Source organism: Schistocerca gregaria, chromosome 2 (assembly GCF_023897955.1).
Source record: "Schistocerca gregaria isolate iqSchGreg1 chromosome 2, iqSchGreg1.2, whole genome shotgun sequence".
NCBI classification, from domain to species: domain Eukaryota; kingdom Metazoa; phylum Arthropoda; class Insecta; order Orthoptera; family Acrididae; genus Schistocerca; species Schistocerca gregaria.
In genome coordinates, this window is record NC_064921.1 from 848946124 (window position 1) to 848965798 (window position 19675).

At 43.4% G+C, this 19675-nt stretch overlaps 1 protein-coding gene across 2 annotated transcripts in view; it reads right to left on the minus strand.

The window, feature by feature from the left end:
- The window catches only part of LOC126335211 (thioredoxin domain-containing protein 11), a 150258-nt gene that overhangs the window by 57370 nt on the left and 73213 nt on the right, over nucleotides 1–19675 (minus strand). For both annotated transcript variants that reach the window (XM_049998226.1, XM_049998225.1), the window contains exon 5: nucleotides 819–1016. In XM_049998226.1, coding sequence (XP_049854183.1) covers nucleotides 819–1016 — 198 coding nt within the window. The remainder of the gene's footprint in view (nucleotides 1–818; nucleotides 1017–19675) is intronic.

Sequence of the window (19675 nt, forward strand, 5' to 3'; positions counted from 1 at the left end):
CTTTTAACACGTCCACTGGAAAAAAAAAGAGTGTTACTTTTTATACCCTAAGTCTTCAGCCACTATTGGTGGTGGTTGAATTCAAAATCTCAGCAGTGGCTGAGATCAAACCAAGCAATCCAAGAGTGGCAGATTGGTAGTCAAAGATGCTACCCCTAGGCCACAGCTGCCATTGCATGGCCTCTATAATTTCACTGGTAGTTGTAATGGAAGAATGACCAAGAAACTTACAAAAGTGTATCAGTAAGGTTCCCTAGAATCAGAAGTGACATGGAATGTCTTGGATGTATTATCCATATTATCACTTATTCTTCTGCAGATAAGAGCTCTTCTGACTACAACAGAGATGAGAAATTCATTATGCCATCACAAATAATCAATTTTTGAAAATGTAATATAACTGGACAGATAAATAAAATCTGCTCAGTAAGCACTGGCAGGAGGAAACATTCAGGCTTTCAGAGCCATCGGCTTTTGACAGATGGGCAAAGGGGAAGGAAGAGTTTTCCTTCAACCCTCTTCCTTCATCTTCTACCCTTCTGCAAGATGAAGCCACTGGCTCTGAAAGCTTGCACATTTCCTTGACTTATGTGCGTTTTCTCCTGCTAGCACTTGGTGAGATTTTTTATCTATCACCTATCAGTGTGTGTGTGTGTGTGTGTGTGTGTGTGTGTGTGTGTGTGTGTGTGTGTGAAAACATGTTCGTATGTGCTTTGTTCCTCTCATCATCTCTACTCTGCTCCTGTCAGATATTAGCAACTATCTAAAATGTTTTTGCAGTGCCACAACAAAATGTTGATGACATAAAAATAACTGACCAGATCATAGTAGTAGTTGTGAGGTTGAAGTGGATTACGTGGTGTAAATAGAATCAAAACTGGTCCATCTTCAACAAAAGGTGACAGAGTGAGGCTCTTCACTCCCGGTGGGGACAACCAGACTGAAACCTGGTGTATATTATCAAGGATCCACTTCATGAGCATCTCTGATGAAAATTCTGCATCTCTGGGATATTCCTGCAAAAAGAGAAATCTGACATTTTGTTATAAGTTTATGATGCTCTATTCAGTAAAAATGACACACAGAAATACAAATATGCACTACCATTTAACAAAAAAAAAAATCCTTGCTTTCTGTTTGTGGAAATGGCTGTCTACAATTCAGTGAGAAGTATAAGATCACACACTGTAATACCTTTCACATATTTCCATTCTATGGATAAACAGTGATGAGATCTTCAAAGATCTGATACATATATATCTACATATTTTGCCAAAATATTGGTCCCCTGTGACCAGTAACAGAGTTTTGTGCAGTCTAATTTTCATTATGCCAGAATACTAGATCTCTGTGATCTTTGGATAGAACCACACAAATTTAGAACATGTGAAAGTAAGTAGGAGAAAGGATCAAATTGTTTTATATACCAATCATGACTATAATTAGTAGGTACAAACAGAATTTACATGTACCACATAGATTGAGAAGTATCTTGCAGAACTTGGGGTCTGGCAGAACATTTCGCTACAATTTGTGGACAGAATCTTAATCAATGTGAAATCAACAGGAATAATAATAAAAATAAAACAATGGAATGTTCAGGTTGGAAAATCAATAATAGTATGAAAAGGATGGATTGCTCCTCACCATAAAGCTGACTTGCTGAGATTCAGACGGGCACAATGAAAAACTGTTAAACGTAGACCTTTCATCTGAAGCGTCCTTCAGAAAGGAATGAAAAACACATGCTCATTCAAACCAGCACACTTCACACATACACATGAATGCTATCACCAACCACTCTGACGATAATGCAACTCTATCACGTCAAGTGGATGCAGCAACCCAGAACGGGGCTGGAAGGGGAGAGGGGGAAGGGGAAGGGGAGGGGGAAGGGGAGGGGTAGTAGGATACAAGTGTTTTCACATGTTATTTTATACACCTGCCTGAAACACATGAACTTGTGAACCTCTAACCTTGACCTAACCAATCCCCCTCTCCCCCCTTCTCTCTTCCCTTACCCCCCCCCCCCCCCCCCCAAAAAAAAAAAAAACATGCTCCTACACCTCTCCTGTCCTTTTTCGCACTTTTGCCAGTTTTTACATATTTGTGTGTGTTTGTATGTATTTGTGCATATTTTTACATATTTTACAATTTGTACACAGTTTTATGAATTTGTGCATATTTTCGTGTTTATGTGGCATTTTTACTCTTTTTCTATTATCCAACTCCCCTCACAATCACCTGACACCTTCACTAGCCCATTTCCTACATCATTTCCCATGTCCACAATGCTATCCCTGCTACAATGGACCCCTGCTCCATGTTTCTGCACAAGTTCAGAAACAGTAGGTCTTTCCCTGACTAAAACCCAGACCCACATCATATTCCTTAAATGCTGCCTAACCACAGAATCCCTCTCAATGGCCTAAACATAAAAATACCTTTCCCTGGGTCCTACCCATCCTTTTTCGATGACCTACACCTTTCCGGAGTGTGTAAGTCCCTGTCCATCACAAACCTGGTACTGCAAAACTGCAAAAGAACATCTCCCTGGCACAGATGTCCCAGCAATACCTCTGCTCCCTCGACAAGATGCTGCTTATGTGCAATCCCAGCTACATACATCACATCTCCGAAATTGAATCTCTTATCCAGAACCCAGAAGAGCATTCCAGACACATCTCCATAAATTATCCAACCTGCTGTCTTTCTACTACTGCTTTGGGCACCACTATTTAACCCCTATCCTATCCACATGTTCCTCCTTGTCAACTCCTTATAGCATCCAGACCATGCTTAGCTGACATTTTTAACTTGCCACGTCTTCAAAACTACAAAGGCAATCCAAGAAGTAAGGTCTCCAAAGGGATGGAGCAATAGGGAAGCTGGTCATACTATTTTTTTTCCTTGCTCTCTCCACACTCTGCAGCAACCACTGAACATCCTGGTTGCTTGCACCAGGTCCAAAGATCACACAGTTATTCAGTTTCTGAATGCAAAAGGCATTAAACAAATTGACATTCGTCGGCAGTTGATGGAAGTGTGTGGCAAGTCATGTCTGAATGTCAAAAATGTCTGCAAGTGGTGTAGAGAGTTTGTACGTGGTCATACTGAACTTCATGATAAGGAAACAAGCAGGAGACAGCCAATTCCCATAGAGACATGTTGACCAAACTGTGCTTCAAGATCAGCAGATCACTCTCAATGAGATCTGCAACATTGCTCCTGAGGTTTATCGAAGCTCCAGTCACCTAACTTTGACTGAAGTGTTGAAATTTCCAAAGGTGCACGCAAGATGAGTCCCAAGAATGCTGACAGTAGACCACAAACAGCAATGCTTTGAAATTTCCCACCAGTTTCTTCAATGCTACACAGATAAAAAGGACAGCTTTTTGGATACAGTAGTCATGGGTGCAGAGACCTGGGCTTTCCACACCTGAGGCCAAACAACAATCATATGAGTGGTGGCATTCCGATTCACCCAAGCCATGAAAATTCAAGAGAACACAGTCTGCTGGTAAAGTTATGGCAACTGTGTTTTGCGGTCGAAGGTTAACTAGGTCGTGAAGCACCCACTGAAATCAAGCACATTATACTCAGCTGCATGTTGTGCCACAGGGTGGTCTACTTTGCTTCAAATGGTTCAAATGGCTCTGAGCACTATGGGACTTAACATCTATGGTCATCAGTCCCCTAGAACTTAGAACTACTTAAACCTAACTAACCTAAGGACATCACACAACACCCAGTCATCACGAGGCAGAGAAAATCCTTGACCCCGCCGGGAATCGAACCCGGGCGCGGAAAACGAGAACGCTACCGCATGACCACGAGCTGCGGACGGTCCACTTTGCTCTTTGCCACAATTTTAGCGGTAGCTCTTCATCCTGGTGGACAGTTGCTTGCTAGTCATACCAATACAAAACGCTTTGCAATGATTGAGATCTGGTATATGACATGGCTGCTTTCACAGATGGCTTGGCCTCTGATGGGGTAGGATTAGCCTGTGACAGGGCTGGAAGTGAAGTGATGGGTGGGTGGACTGAACAAGTCCTGCACATAAGTCTTCCATAGGGAGACAAGAGGCATAGGAAGGCACTAGGATGTTGTGGAGGATGGATGGGTAATGGAACACCACTTTAGGAGGGGTGGGAAGGATCTTGGGTAGGATGTCCCTCATTTCAAGGGATGATGAAAGATAATCAAAGCCCTAGTGAACAATGTAGTTCAGTCATTACAGGCCGTGGTGGTCTTGGGTGGCTAAGGAGCCCCACTTTTGTAGTTGGTTCTTGGGGGTGGTGGGAGGATTGGGGGTATGTGGGAATATGGCACAGGAAATCTAGTTGCATACTATGTCTGAAGGATAGCACCCATCTGTGAAGATCTTTGTGAAATCATCAGCATACTTGTCACTACAGATATGCTGTTCCCAGATGGCCAGGATGTATGAAAGGGAATCTTTGGCCTGGAAGGGATGGCAGCTGTCAAAATGTAGGTACTGTTGGTGGATGGTGGGTTAATGTGGACAGAGCAGTGGACATAGCCATTAGAGAGGAGCAGGAGGCAAATAATTGGGAAGGTGGCATGCTGAGTTGAGGAGGACTACTTTGGCACTTGTAGCATTTGCCAAAAAGGTCTTACGAGAACATATAAAGGAGGTATCAGTTTTTTGGCTAACCAGTTTTGGGTCTGAATTTTTTCCATTAGTTATGAGTGAATAATCCGAAACAAATAATACCAACATAATTAGGGTTTTGTCTCTAGCTATAAATGTTTTAAAAGTTTAACACCAAATATTTAACATTAACTCATCAGTAAAGCAATCAAATGTTTGAACCTGTTTTATACATGGGAGTTTGATTCTTTAAAGAGTCAGAGGTTGGGGGTGGGCATGTTAATGGTTCCAAGTTAATGGAGAAATTATTTGTATGGGATTTGAGGGAAATGCTATGGCATAATTAAATTGAAGATTGTGAATAGGAAACAGTGCACAGAAATCAGACAAAATTGTGGGGGACCAGGAATCAATTAAAAACACAAGTTACAAACTATAAGACAAGGAGTCCCACAATGTTACATACTCAAGCCAATACTATTTATTCTCTGTGTAAATGATTTCTCAAAACTATATAGATCAGAAACTTGCAATGTATGCCAATGATTCAACAACTGTCTGTGCAGCTGAGACAAAGGAGCAGCTTGAAAAGGAAGCACTCCTGAATACTGAAAATGCAAATAAGTATCTAATACAAAAGAACCATTTTATAAACCACTCTAAAACAATGTACATAGTGTTTCAAACCAAACATTAAAATAAATAGAGAGCCAGTTGGAGAAAAAAAGAACAAAGTTTTTAGAGACTATTACACACAGCCATTTGTGAAAAGTGCAACACCGAGAAAGCCATACTTGGTGGAAGTGGCGACAGGTGAGCAAGCAATATGTGATACATTCTACAGTGAGATGGGGTACATGTAGGCAGAGCAGAGGCCCCTGATGTTGGTCCGATAGGGTCAGTGTTGCGCCTGGTGTAGTTAGTGCAGAGCTGTCACACACGGTGGAAACAATACAGTGAGTGCCAGTATGCCTCGCCGATGTCAAAGGTAGCCATATCGGCATGTGAGCGAGTTCGAACGGGGCAGAATGATTGGTCTCCAGGAAATGGGGTTATCATACGGTGACATTTCAGTTCGCACAGGGCATTCTGTTAAGACAGCGACGTGTATGTGGAAGCAGTGGATAGAGGAAGATCATATACAGCGATGAGCAGGAACTGGACCACAGAACATGGCCGCAGCATGGGATGACTGTCATCTTGTCCGCACGGCCATTACAGACTGTGCAGCATCATCCACAGTGTTGACTCATCGCTGGAACACTGCAACAGGTGTGAACTTGTCTGAATAAATGGTTCGTCTCCGTCTGCTGCAGGTTGGACTGGTTGCATGCATGCCATTACGTCAGCTTCCATTGTCCGGAACCACAAGTTCATCTCATTGCAATGGACATGTGAACACTGTCACTGGAGTGCTGAGTGGCAACATGTAATCTTTTCGGGAGACTCCCACTTCAATGTGTCCTACAGTGATGGCCGCATATGTCTCCAGTGGTACCGTGGTGAGCGCAACCTAGAGGGCTGCATTGTGGAGTGGCATAGCGGACAAACACCAGGTGTGATGGTTTGGGGCACTATTGGGTACAACAACCGATCTCGCATCGTACATATTGTGGGCAATTTGAACAGCAACCGGTACCTAACAGAGGTTGTGGAGCCTGAGATACTACCCCTGCTTCAGGCATATCCACAGGCCACATTTCAACACGACAATGCAAGGAGTGTACAGGCCTTCTTCAAAGGGTGACGGGTACCACTGCTTCCCTGGCCTGCACATTTGCCAGAAATGTCACCCATCGAATGTGTCTGGGATGTGGTTGGCCAGCACCTGGTGTGTCACATTACTCCAGTAACTGGCATCATGGATTTGTGAGCTTGGATACAAACTGTGTGGAGGGAAATTGCTCAGGAATGCATTCACAATCTCATTGATTCAGTGCCATAGCATACAACAGCTCTAATTGCAGCACATGGTGGTCACACGGCATACTGAATAGTAGGGCTCAAAGGACATGTACAGGTTTGAAAAGGTAATCATTTGTTACTTGTCATGTAGGCCTACCTAACCTGTGGTATAAAATTAATTGAATTCATGTGATTCCTTCTTGGTGTTGCAATTTCCACAATTGGTAGTGTAGATAAACATTTGATATGGTGGAGGAACTGAATGCACTGTGTAAGAAGGTAAACATACAGATTTTCACCATATACAAAACACCAATAGCTGTGAATGATAAAGTTATCAGGACAATATACTAGGAACTCATTTCCACATCTGTCCTACTCAATTAATATTTAAGGAAGTGCATAAACGGGTTACTTAAAAAGAATATTTCTATTTCAGAAAAGATATACAGCGTAAAAACCATTCACACAGTCTTGTCAATAAGGATAATACAGGATGATTAACTGCTTGGCGGGGACATTTTTCCCTCGCCGGCAGACAGCTGTAGCAGCACTGGTAGGGTGTATATTTCCCATCTGCTGCAAGGCTTTTGCTTGCATAGTTATCTTGTGCAAGTAGCACATGTCTGTTAGATGATGCAATACAGTGTACTGAGTGTAAGTGTTTCAAGTGAAATGGTAAAATACAAGTATTCTATTCACCAAAGAATATTTATGTATGATTCATACACATGTACAGTATCAGCACAAGATTATTTCAACAGAAATTTCCTAAAGTTCTGGCTCATAATGGGAGTAAGTTTCATCAACTGATAAATAATTTTTGGGAGAAATGGGGAGTGTTCTTGACAGAAAACAGACAATCACATACAGTAGTTATGTATGTTAGAAATAACCAGAACTGGAATGCCAAACGCCTAGGATGGTTCAGATTCACTGATCGTACCTTCATGATGTGGACTCTGGACCAAAACATCTTATCCTCTTTCCTTGACAATCTCAACATCTTCCCTCCCATTGGCTTCACCTGGTCCTCCTCAACCCAGCATTCCACCTTCCTGGACATTGACCACCTCCTCTATGATGGCTCCATCCAAACCTCTGTCCACCAACCCAGCAAACCACCAACAGTATCTACATTTCGATAGCTGTCATCCCTTCCACCCCAAAAAATCCATCCAATACAGCTTGGCCACCTTCGGATGTCTCATCTGAAATGACCAGAAACTCCCTTGCCCAGTATTCTGAGGTTGTCTCCAAGGCCTTCACAGACAGACATTATTCCCCGGACATAGTCCGCAAACAGATCTCCCATGCCATTTCCCCACACATATCTAATCCTACCGCCATCCCCAAAAAACAGTTAAAAAAGGAGTGCCCCTTCATCACCCATTATCAGCCAGACTAAAACAATTGAACCACATCCAACATCAGGGATTTGATTATCTATTCATGCCCTAAATAAGGGACATCCTCCCGAAGATTCCCCTCCCCCCCCCCCCCCCCCATAAGTGGTGTTCCATCATCCACCCATTGTCCACAACATCCTATTGCATCCCTATGCCACTCACAATCCCACCCCTTGCCACAGGTATCATATCCCTGTGCAACACCTACCAAATCTACCTACACTGCACTTCCAACTCCAGTCCTATCACAGGCTTATCCTATCCCATCAGAGACAGGGCCAACTGTGAAGGCAGCCATGTTACATACCAGTTCTGCTGCAATCGCTGCACAGCTTTTTATATTGGTATGACTACCAACCAGCTGTCAACCAGGCTATTGGTCACTGCCAAACTGTGACCAATAGCAAAGTGGCCCAACCTGTGGGACTACACACAACTGAACATAACATGATTGATTTCAATGGCTGCTTCACAACACATTCTTCATTGCTGAAATTACCTCAGCCTCAACCTATGGTCACAAATTGACCCACTCCATCCACCCAATAGTTTCCACCCTTTCTGTCCAATCACCTCCTCCCTATTCTAGTATCCCAACCTCTTTGTGTGCCACTCTCTGTGAACACACTTGCTCATAGTTCCCCTCGCCTCTCTTTTTTTGCTCCCTGTCCTCTCCCCCCTCTTCTCACCACCTCCCAACCTCCTGATACTGACAATCTAGTCACTGCACACTCCATCAGACAGTGCTCTTCTCTCCGCTCTTACACATAGACTTCTACCCTTCCACTCCCCCCTCCAGATTGCTGTTTCCACTCTACATGACTGCTGCACTGTGGTCCAAGCTGTTGGACATAATGGTCATGTGTGCTTGCTTGTGTGAATGAATGTGTGTGTGTGTGTGTGTGTGTGTGTGTGTGTGTGTGTGTGTGTGTGTGTGTGTGTGTGTGTGTGTTTTCTGAAGAAGGCTTTAACCAAAAGCTTTGTGTAAGTGTATAAGTGTCTTTTTGTTGTGCCTGTCTCCAACTCAACATGTCATCTTTACAGCGAGTAGTAATCTGTCTTTTTCTTACATGTTTACATTCTAATTTGGAATTTCCACAGTTAGAATCCGATACAAATTAGTTCACAACACATTCCAATGAGATCAGAATTGTAATTATGATTTTTTCAATAATTTTTATGTTACAACCAAAATGATCACACATTTTGCAAAGAGAAATAAAGCATTGAGCTAACATAAGATTATTTGTTTTATGAGAAACATAATGATGTCTGTATTTTTGATGTATTTCAGTCATATTTAAATTTAATGTTGTGAATGTTTAAAAATTGAATCATGATCATATTTACTGTTTCCATAACCATTCTGAAAGATAAATGAATATATATGTTTTTCGCCATAAAACAACAGCAACTGTAACTTCATTCATATCAGTTATTGTATACACACATATAATATGCAGATTTTTTTCTGATTTTAAGGATGGAAAACTGGGGTCCACAGATTAATTGTAATAAGGCTGGTATTGCTCCACCAAACTATGATTGCTCAATGGCTTCCCAAAGATTATGAGTAAAAGTAGTGAATTTTCATCACCACCTGATAAATTTGCACAACAAACATTCCTATATATTACTGCAATTTGGTAACATGCTTCAAATGCCAGCCTATTTTCAGATGCCACTCAACAAAATCATGAACAGGAAAGAGGACTCTTGTATCATAATATAAATTGGTGGTAATGAGAAGCAAATGCGTAAAGTGATGTGTGGAAACTGGTGACAGATGAAAGCTACCACCTTATGTGATATTTAAAAGGAAAACTACGCTGAAAATTTATGTGAAAGGCATTAGTGAGAGCGGATCTAAAAGGGTGGATGGACAATGATCTTGTGATTGACTGGGTGATGCATGTTTGGCAACAATGCCCTGGTGCATTACTGAATTTATGTAACATGATGGTCCTGGGCTGCTTCCGCAGACATACAACTGAGGAAGTGTGAGACAAGTTGCAAAATGGGAAAACTGACTTGGTCATTATTCCTGGAGGCCTAACAACCATCCTGCAACCACTAGATGTGTGTAAAAATCAGACACTCAAAGCTGCACTTAAACAGCAATGTACTCAATGGATGCCAGATGAAAACCACAAGTTCATACACAAGTGGAAAAATAAAGAAACTGGATATGTCCCAAATTTGTGAGAAGGTGAAAATTGTATGGGACTCCAATCCACTATCACTTGTGGGAAAATCCTTCAAAAAAGGGGGTATCACAAATTCATCAGATGTAACCAAGGATGGCACTCTACAGGAAAACGGCGATGACAATAATGATTCTTTCACTAGTTGGGACAACGAAAGTGATGATGAACACAATCATGTTGGAAAAACTTTTTGGAAATAACTTTATTTTGTAAACACAGTCATGCTCACATATAAGTTGTTACTTTTTATTTGCGGATGACCGGTTTCAATCTACTATAGAGATCACCATTAGATCTTGTTATAACTTCTTTCCCCCCTTTTCCCTCCTTTGAATTGTTTGCACTGGTCTTGATGGAGGTGGCCTGTAGATGGCTAACGTCCATAGGTGCAGTTTGACTGGCCGTAAAGTCTTGAGAAGGTAGCTTCCCGTACGGACAGAAGTGTCCCCGATGATAACGGGTCAAGATGACAGGAGACGTAGGGGTCGAATCTGCTGGGGGCCCATGCACCAATCTGCCCGTCGTGGCAAGTCCAGTTGTTATAACAGGAGATATGGGTGATGTGTAGGCGTCCGTAGGAGAAGGAGGCGAGTAGAGTTGCTCCGACAGATGATGGTCATCCAGTTCCTGCATGGGCACTTCTCCTGGTGGCGTCCATTCTTGTGCTGTCACCGAGATGATGGTGAGAGGGCTGCGTTGTGAGTAATTAGAGATGACTGGATCCTGAGCATCAGGTAGAGCCGAAGGTGGTGTAGTGGCATTCGGAACATGCGTTGCCGGCACACGAGGCCAAAGCTGGTCCGAATGATGCACTGCAACACCCGTGTCCATCTGGATTTCATACAGGCATCGGCCACGGTGTCATAAGATGCGGCCAGGACTCCATTTTGGCCACCTGCCATATCCCGTACCCATACAAGGTGGCTGGCGGTGAACCGGCCAAGTGAAGGCACCCACGGCTGTGAGGTGGAAGGCCGCAGAAGATGAAGTAGCGTGCGGGGCTGTCGGACACGTAAGAGCTCAGCCGGGCTATGGTCACCCATGGGGGTGAAATGGTAAAAAACCAGAAATTGGAGAAGCGCATCATCAGCAGCAGAAAAAATCAGAAGTTTCCTCATCTGAGCCTTAACTGTGCGGACCAGTCGCTCAGTCTCACCATTTGACTGTGGATACAACGGTGGGGCCGTGACATGCATGACGCCGTGATGGGCAGAAAAATCAGCAAATTTGGAAGAGGCAAATTGCGGACCATTATCAGTAAGAAGAGTAGAGGGAAGGCCTTCCAAAGAGAAAATGCAAGCTAGAGCATTTTTGGTTGCCGCAGTGGTAGGTGACATGCAAAGGACAATGAAAGGAAAGTTAGAGTATGCGTCAATTATGAGTAGCCAATAAGCACCTAAAAAGGGTCCTACAAAGTCAGCATGAATATGCTCCCAGGGCTTCTCAGGCAAAGGCCACGGTGACAAAGATGACTTTGTGACGGCAGCCTGTGACGCACAAGGGCCGCAGGCACTGACCATGTGTGCGATTTCAGAGTTGATGCTGGGCCAGTACACATGACGGCGCGCCAGAGATTTGCGAGACACACCCCAGTGCCCTTGGTGAAGGAGACACAAGACTGATGCACACAAAGATGCAGGTACCACAACACGCGGCGAAGCATTTTCGGTGGAAAGGAGGATAACACCATCCCTAGCCATGAGGCGGTAACGCAAAGCATAGTAGTTCCGCAATGGATCAGAAGTCTTAGCAGATGGACGATCTGGCCAACCCTTCTGAATACAGCGTAAAACCTGGGAGAGGGTAGGGCCAGAGCCCGTAGCAGCTGCCAGCCAGTCCCTGGTGATGGGGAACCCGTCCACAACCTGCTGCTCGGCAACATCCAGGTGGAAATACAAAAGTTCATCCCTGTCAAATGCCAGATCAGGACCCATGGGAAGGTGAGACAGTGCATCAGCATTCGCATGTTGAGCTGTCAGCCGGAAATAAATCTCATAATTGAAATGAGACAAGTAAAGAGCCTAACGCTGGAGGCGGTGTGCAGCCTTGTCGGTAAGTGACGTTGATGGATGAAACAAGGAAACAAGTAGTTTGTGGTCCATAACAAGATTAAATTTGGATCCATAAAGAAAAACACCAAGCTTATGAAGAGCATAAATAATGGCCAAAACTTCTTTTTCAATTTGAGAATATTTTCGATGGGCATCCGTAAGCATCTTGGAGGCATAAGCAATGGGTTGTTCAGAACCATCAGAAAAACGGTGCGCAAGGACTGCACCAACCCCGTATTGAGAGGTGTCCATGGCAAGAACAATATGTTGGCCAGGCCGATAAGTAGCCAGGCATGGGACCTGTTTCAGCATAGTCTTCAATTTCTGGAAAGCCACATTGCATGACGCGGACCAGTGAAAAGGCATGTTTTTATGCAACAGGTGATGCAACGGCTGAGCCACCGAAGCAGCAGACGGTAAAAACCTGTGATAGTATGCTATTTTCCCCAAGAAGGCCTGCAGCTCCTTAACAGATGTAGGGCAAGGAAGGGCATCGATCGCAGCGACAGTTTGCTGAAACAGACGAATACCATCCCGAGAGATTTGAAACCCCAAGTACGTGATAGATGCCTGAAAAAAATTTTGATTTCTGAAGGTTACACTTAAGACTGGCAGTCTGTAAGACATGAAAAAGTTGGTGGAGATTCTGAAGATGTTCTTCAGTGGTAGAGCCAGTGACAACAATGTCGTCCATCTAATTTATACACCCAGGGATAGGGAGCAATAATTGTTCCAAGAAGTGCTGAAAGAGAGCAGGGGTGCTGGCAACCCCAAATGGCAATCGTTGGTATTGATAGAGGCCGAAAGGCGTTTTAAGTAACAGGAACTGCCGGAAAGCAGTGTCGAGAGGAAGTTGATGACAAGCTTTGGACAGGTCAATTTTAGAAAAATACTGGCCTCCAACAAGTTTAGTGAACAATTCTTCAGGTCGGGGCATAGGATAAGTGTCGATGAGGCATTGGGCATTTACAGTGGCTTTTAAATCGCCACAGAGATGAATATCACCATTAGGTTAGCAACGAGAATGACAGGAGAGGACCACTCACATGAAGTGACAGGAAGCAAGACCCCTGAAGCAGTGAGACGATCCAGCTCCCATTTTACCCGATCACAAAGGCCACAGGAATGGGCCGAGCCCAAAAAAACTTAGGCCTAGCAGTGGGTTTGAGCATGATATGAGCTTCAAAATCGTTTGCATGGCCTAACCCAGGAGAAAAAAGGGACGAAAATGTCGTCGACTTGGAATCCAAGTGAGCATAAGGAATAGCATCAGAGACGATATTGACAGAGTCATCTATGGAGAACCGAAAAATGCGAAAGGCATCAAAATCAAAAAGATTCTCTGCATTACTATGGTCGACCACAAATATGGGAACAGTGCGAACGACAGATTTGTAAGATACCTCAGCATCAAATTGTCCCAAGAGAGAAAACTTCTGTTTATTGTACGTCCGTAATTGCCTAGAGACAAGTGATAGGGTTGGAGAACCCAACTGAAGATACGTCAGAGAATTGATGATAGTGGCAGCAGAACCAGTATCCACCTGCAGGCGAACATCTCTAACAAGTATTTGGACAGTGAGGAATGACTTCCCTGAAAGGGAAGAAGTGCAATTGACAGACAACACAGAAGCAGAATCAGCGTCAGGGTCATGAACATCATGTATGCGGTCGGATTTGCAAATGGAAGACACATGACCACAAATGGAAGACACATGACCCTTCTTTTTGCAATTGAGACACATGGCCCAACATTGGGGACAATCCTCCCATAAATGTTTCGTAAAACACCGCGTACATGAAGGAAGTTGCTGGGGGTTTGCTGCAGTTTCTGAGAGGGTTGTCTACGGTTAGTCTGAGGCAGCGCGTTGGAGCGTACTGCAGCCACATCGGCCAGCGGGGACACACCGCACGCATTGTGAACAGCGCACAGAGGTTGTATTTCCCCGACGTCACCCCATGCCTCTATTTGTGCTCCAGTGGCATGAGAAATTTCAAAAGACTGCACGATGGACAGGACTTCATCTAGAGTTGGATTTGCCAACTGAGGGGCACGTTGCCTAACTTCTTTGTCGGGCGCCGACCGGATAATAGCATCCCATATCATGGAACCAGCGTGGGATTCTTTGTGAACGTCAGTAACAAACTGACCCTTTTGACTGAGGCCATGAAGTTCAGCAGCCCAAGTGCGATAGGAGTGATTCAGTTGTTTTTGACAACGATAAAAGGCAACAAGAGAGGCTACCACATGCGTTTGCTCATGAAAATATACGGACAGAACTGAGCACATTTCAGCAAAGGACAAAGACACAGGATCTTTCATAGGAGCCAATTGCGACAACAACTGATACATCTGAGGTGAAATCCATGAAAGGAAGAGAGACTTAAATGTTTGTTTGTCCATGGCATGAAATGCCAAGAAGTGCTGTCGAAGACGTTTTTCGTATTCAGACCAGTCTTCCGCCGTCTCGTCGTAAGGAGGAAAAGAAGGTATAGACAACGACAAGAAACGCCCCGCATTGGATGCTGCGACGAAATCGCGAATCACCGATGTGAGAAGAATTTGCTGTTCAATGAGACTTTGCAATAGTTGCTCTAAAGTAGTCATGGAAACCTGTGGGTCAACGATGAAAAGGAAAAATCCACTACCTCGTTGCCAACTGTTATAACGTCAAGTTGAACACATATATTTCAAAATGATACAATACATGTAAGTCACAGTGCAAGCAGACACAGTAAGACATGTGTACACAGGAACAGTCAAATCAGCAATGAGTCCAAGTCTAGCGGCCGCTGGCTGGCTGGCCCCTTAGGTGGCGCGGCTGCTGCGTGGCTGGCAGACAGCGCCACATGCATAGGACACGCGTAACTGTGCAGCGGTACTTTGAAAGATCGGCGAGTCACAACAGATCTGCATTCTTTAATGAGAGTAGGCATGCAGCAGGAACGGGGCCGTGTTGGCGTTGAGAACACTGCCCTGCACTGCTCCATGCTTGAGATTCCTACTACCATCAAGGAGTACAGGTCTGATGATGAGCTCTATAGTAGATTAAAACCAATCATCCACAAATAAAAAGTAACAACTTATGTGACTATGACAGTGTTTACTAAATAAATTATAATATTATTAGAGTGCTGTTTCCTGGAAGTACATTCAAAAATATTTTTGTAAAGTAAACACAAATTAAAGCCAATATTTCTTTCATTTGACCTTCCCTTAAAATTAGAGTGCACAGATTACTCAATGTGGTGGATTATTTGCATATATACAGTATACTAATTGTACGAAGGTGAGTCAAATGAAAACCTTAAATTTGTAATAACAAATTGAAATTTCACGCTGTTATCCTGCAAGTTGATAAGTGTGCTACAAACAGCGTGCAGAATGGCCTGTAGGTGGCAGCATAGTGCAGATGCACACATACCGTCGCAGTATCACTATAATGATGGCCGCCCCACTTGCGACTTGCACCAGGGAAGAACAGTGTTCTGTTATTTGGTTTTTGCATAGTGAAGGTGTGAAACCTATTGAAATTCATCAACGAATGAAGGTTCAGTACGGTGAAGCATGTTTGTGACAGCAGCAAGTCTACGAATGGAGTACGAAGTTCGCAAATGGTGTGACTCAGTGGAAGATGCTCCCCGTCCAGGTCAGACGCAACGAGTTGTGACTCCACAGAACATTGCAGCAGTTGAAACCATAGTGAAGGAAAACTGCTGAGTGACACTGAATGACATTGCAGCATGTATACATATTAGCACACCACACATTGTGCATGGTGTGCTCCAGTTTCACAAAGTGTCTGCAAGATGGGTGCCATGGCAGCTGACTCCTGAAATGAGAGAATGATGTGTTGATGCTTGTGAAGAACATCTTCAGCGCTTTGAATGTGATGGTGATGGCTTCCTTGCAAGAATCGTTACTGGGGATGAAACCTGGGTTCACTTCCACCAACTGGAAACGAAGAGAGCGAGCAAGGAATGGCGCCATTCCTCATCACCAAAACCAAACAAGTTTCGAACAGAACCATCAGCAGGAAAGGTTATGCTGACTCTCTTTTGGGATGAAAAAGGCATCATTTTGGAGCATTTCATGCCTAGAGGGACCACAGTCACCAGTGCATCAAACACAGATCTCCTAAAAATTCATCTGCAGCCTGAAATCAAATTAAAGCTATGTGGATTGCTCTCAGCAGGTGTCCTTTTGCAACATGACAATGCAAGGCCCCACACTGCCCATACAACAGTTGCAACAATCACAGACCTGCATTTTGAGTGACTTCCTCATCCACCATACACACCAGATCTTTCCCCAAGTGATTTCCATATGTTTGGACCACTCAAAGATGCAATGGGAGGAAAGAAGTTCCGTTCTGATGAAGAGGTACGTCATGCGATGCACAAGTGGTTGCGTGGACTATCAAAAGAATTTTTTTCTAAAGGAATTTATGCACTTTGTAAGTGCTGGAGGACTTGCATTGAGCTTGGGGGAGATTATGTTGAAAAGTGATACAGCTTTGTACCACTTCTGCACAATAAATAATATTTAAAAAATATGTAAAGTTTTCATTTGACTCATTCTTGTATATACAAATCTTTGCAGTAAAATTGTTATACCTCTCTTCACATCAACAAATAGTGGATGTAACGTTTTTGTGTGAGTGAGTTGTATTCATGGGTTGTAAGTAGTGGCTGTAATAATGAGTTGGAATGACTATGTTGTGTTAAAAGTGCTTTATGGAATTCACAAAACATTGAATAAATGTATGGAGACAGAAAACCTGGAGACCTCTTTGTGGCCATCATAGAAAGGAATCATCCACTAAGGCCACTGTACTACAAACAAGAATGAGATGAATCTACAATTATCATAAAGAAATAAGCTAAGCTGATGAAATTTTTACTAAAATTACTGAAGATGATTAACTGTTGCCATCCTCCTCCTCACTCTCAACTTTTCGCTCAATATAGCTGAACATTTCCAGAGTCCAACATAAACACAGTTGTTGCATGTATTGAAACAACTGAAATTAATAATCATTTCTGAATAATTTTGAAAATAATTTAATGATGATGAGGGTCAGAAACTCCAGCCATCACCAAGGAAACATGTAGAGCCAACTTCGCCATGAGAGGTGTCATCATCGAGACGAATGGCACACACATACCAGACGAGAGCCACAATCAGAAGCACTACTTTGCCTCCACAAATCATATGCCACCCAAGCTTTGAGCAGATATCATTCGATTGGACATGTATGTATGACAGTGCTGACTCTGGGCCAGATACCAACTGTAATTGCACTTCATCTGTCAGAGACTCACTATGGAACCATCATGATCTTCGACACTGTATGCAAACTGGGAACCACTGCCATGTGGAGCCACCAGCACTGTCACCAAGCTTCACTGAGACTAGGTCTCTGCACCAGGGCATGTGTGAATGTTTGTGTAATTAATTTTTCCTTCCGAAATCAAAGGCACTTCAGCGGCACACATCTTCTACCAGAAATACTCACCCCATTTCCAATGAGTAATATCCACCTCATGTGCTTCCACTACACACTTTCAGAAATGAGGCTCTGCAAGATGCAGTCTGTTGGCCTGTGGCCCATGCCATGAGCTTTGGTACATATGATACGATTCCTCAGCTGGATGGCAACAGGATCACAAAGTATCATCACACCTCTCTCAGGTTGGCCACAGCTATTCTTTGGGACAACCTATGCCGGCCACCAGTCGAATGTTCCTGGCTCCATGGTTGGCCCCGTTTGAAAATCTACATGCAAAAGATAGTCTGCTCAGGAACATGGATCCATCAACCAAGGCAATTAGCCTGTCCGAGACAAAGATGCTTTTTTTTCCAGTTTAAGCCCTCAAGTCTCTGTTGAGGTCAAAACTGAGCGTGACAGTTAAGTTATCTGATCATGCATAACAGGTGCATGGGAAATCAAGTTCATTGTCGGATGCCACCTGATTCTAATGTGACAGTTGAATCAAAATCTAGGGTCAGTAATAGGTAAATACCTAAATCTTGCAATACTAGCTGATGGCAAATTTAACCTATGAAGTGTACACTGGGACATCTGTTGATTCATTTCAGGGGGTACAGTCAGACAGTCTCTCCAAGTACTTTTGAAGATGTTACCTGAAAATGTGTCTTGAGCAGCTAGTTCAACAGCCAATGCGTAATAGAAGTACTTTAGATCTAATAGTTACAAATACACCTAACCTTATTGATAGCATCAGCACAGAGACAGATATTAGTGATCATGATATCATAGTGACTATGGTTACTTAAATTAATAAATCAGTCAAGAAGGCTAGGAGAGCGCAGATAAGCATCTCACTTAAACAATGAACTGACGTCATTTGGTTCCAGTATTATGGACACAGAGGAATTATGGACAAAGTTTAAATGGGTAAAACTCAATGGGACCCGAGGCAAGTAAGGCTAGCAACCTGCTTCCCTGGTACTATAAATATTATGCTGGCAACAATCAGAGCAAAATGCCTCTGACCTTTGGAGGTGACGGAGTCCAATCTCTAATTGACAAACCAGGGACTCCTAAGATACGACTCGGCAAACGAATGGTAACGAGATGGGGAGCTATTAGTATCAATGGGGGCTACTCTGGGAAGAAGTTAGAGCTGGCAGAGGCTGCAAGTAAAATGGGGTTGGATGTTTTAGCTGTCAGTGACATTCGGGTAAGGCGTGAGAAAGAAGAGGAAGTGGGAGAATACAAGGTCTACCTGTCAGGAGTCAAAGCAGGAATAGCTCAATGGGGGGTAGGGCTTTTCATTAGGAAAGAAATGGAACCCAGCGTAGTTGCAATAAGGTATGTAAACGAACGACTGATGTGGATAGATTTGACAGTGTCTAGCAAGAAAGTTAGGATTGTGTCAGTATATTCGCATTGTGAAGGGACAGATCAAGATAAGATGGATAGTTTTTATGAGGCACTCAGTGATGTAGTTGTTAGAGTAAAGGACAAGGACAGAGTTCTGCTCATGGGTGATTTTAATGCCAGGATTGGAAATCGAACAGAAGGGTATGAAAAGGTTATGGGTAAACTTGGAGAGGATATGGAGGCCAGCAGGAAAGGGAAACAACTCTTGGATTTCTGTGCCAGTATGGGCTTAGTAATCACAAACTCCTTTTTTTAGACATAAGAACATTCACCGGTATACCTGGGAAGGCAGGGGAACCAGATCTGTCATTGACTATATAACAACAGATCAGGAATCCAGGAAGGCTGTGAGGGACACACATGTATTCAGGGGATTCTTTGATGACACTGATCACTATTTACTCTGCAGTGAAATTGACATTGTGAGGCCGAAAGTGCAGGAGGTCGGGTCCATGTGTAGGAGGATATGAGTGGAGAAACTTCAGGATAAGGAAATCAGATACAAGTACATAACAGTGATCTCAGAAAGGTACCAGTTAGTTGAATGTAGTCAATTGCAGTCACTGGAAAAGGA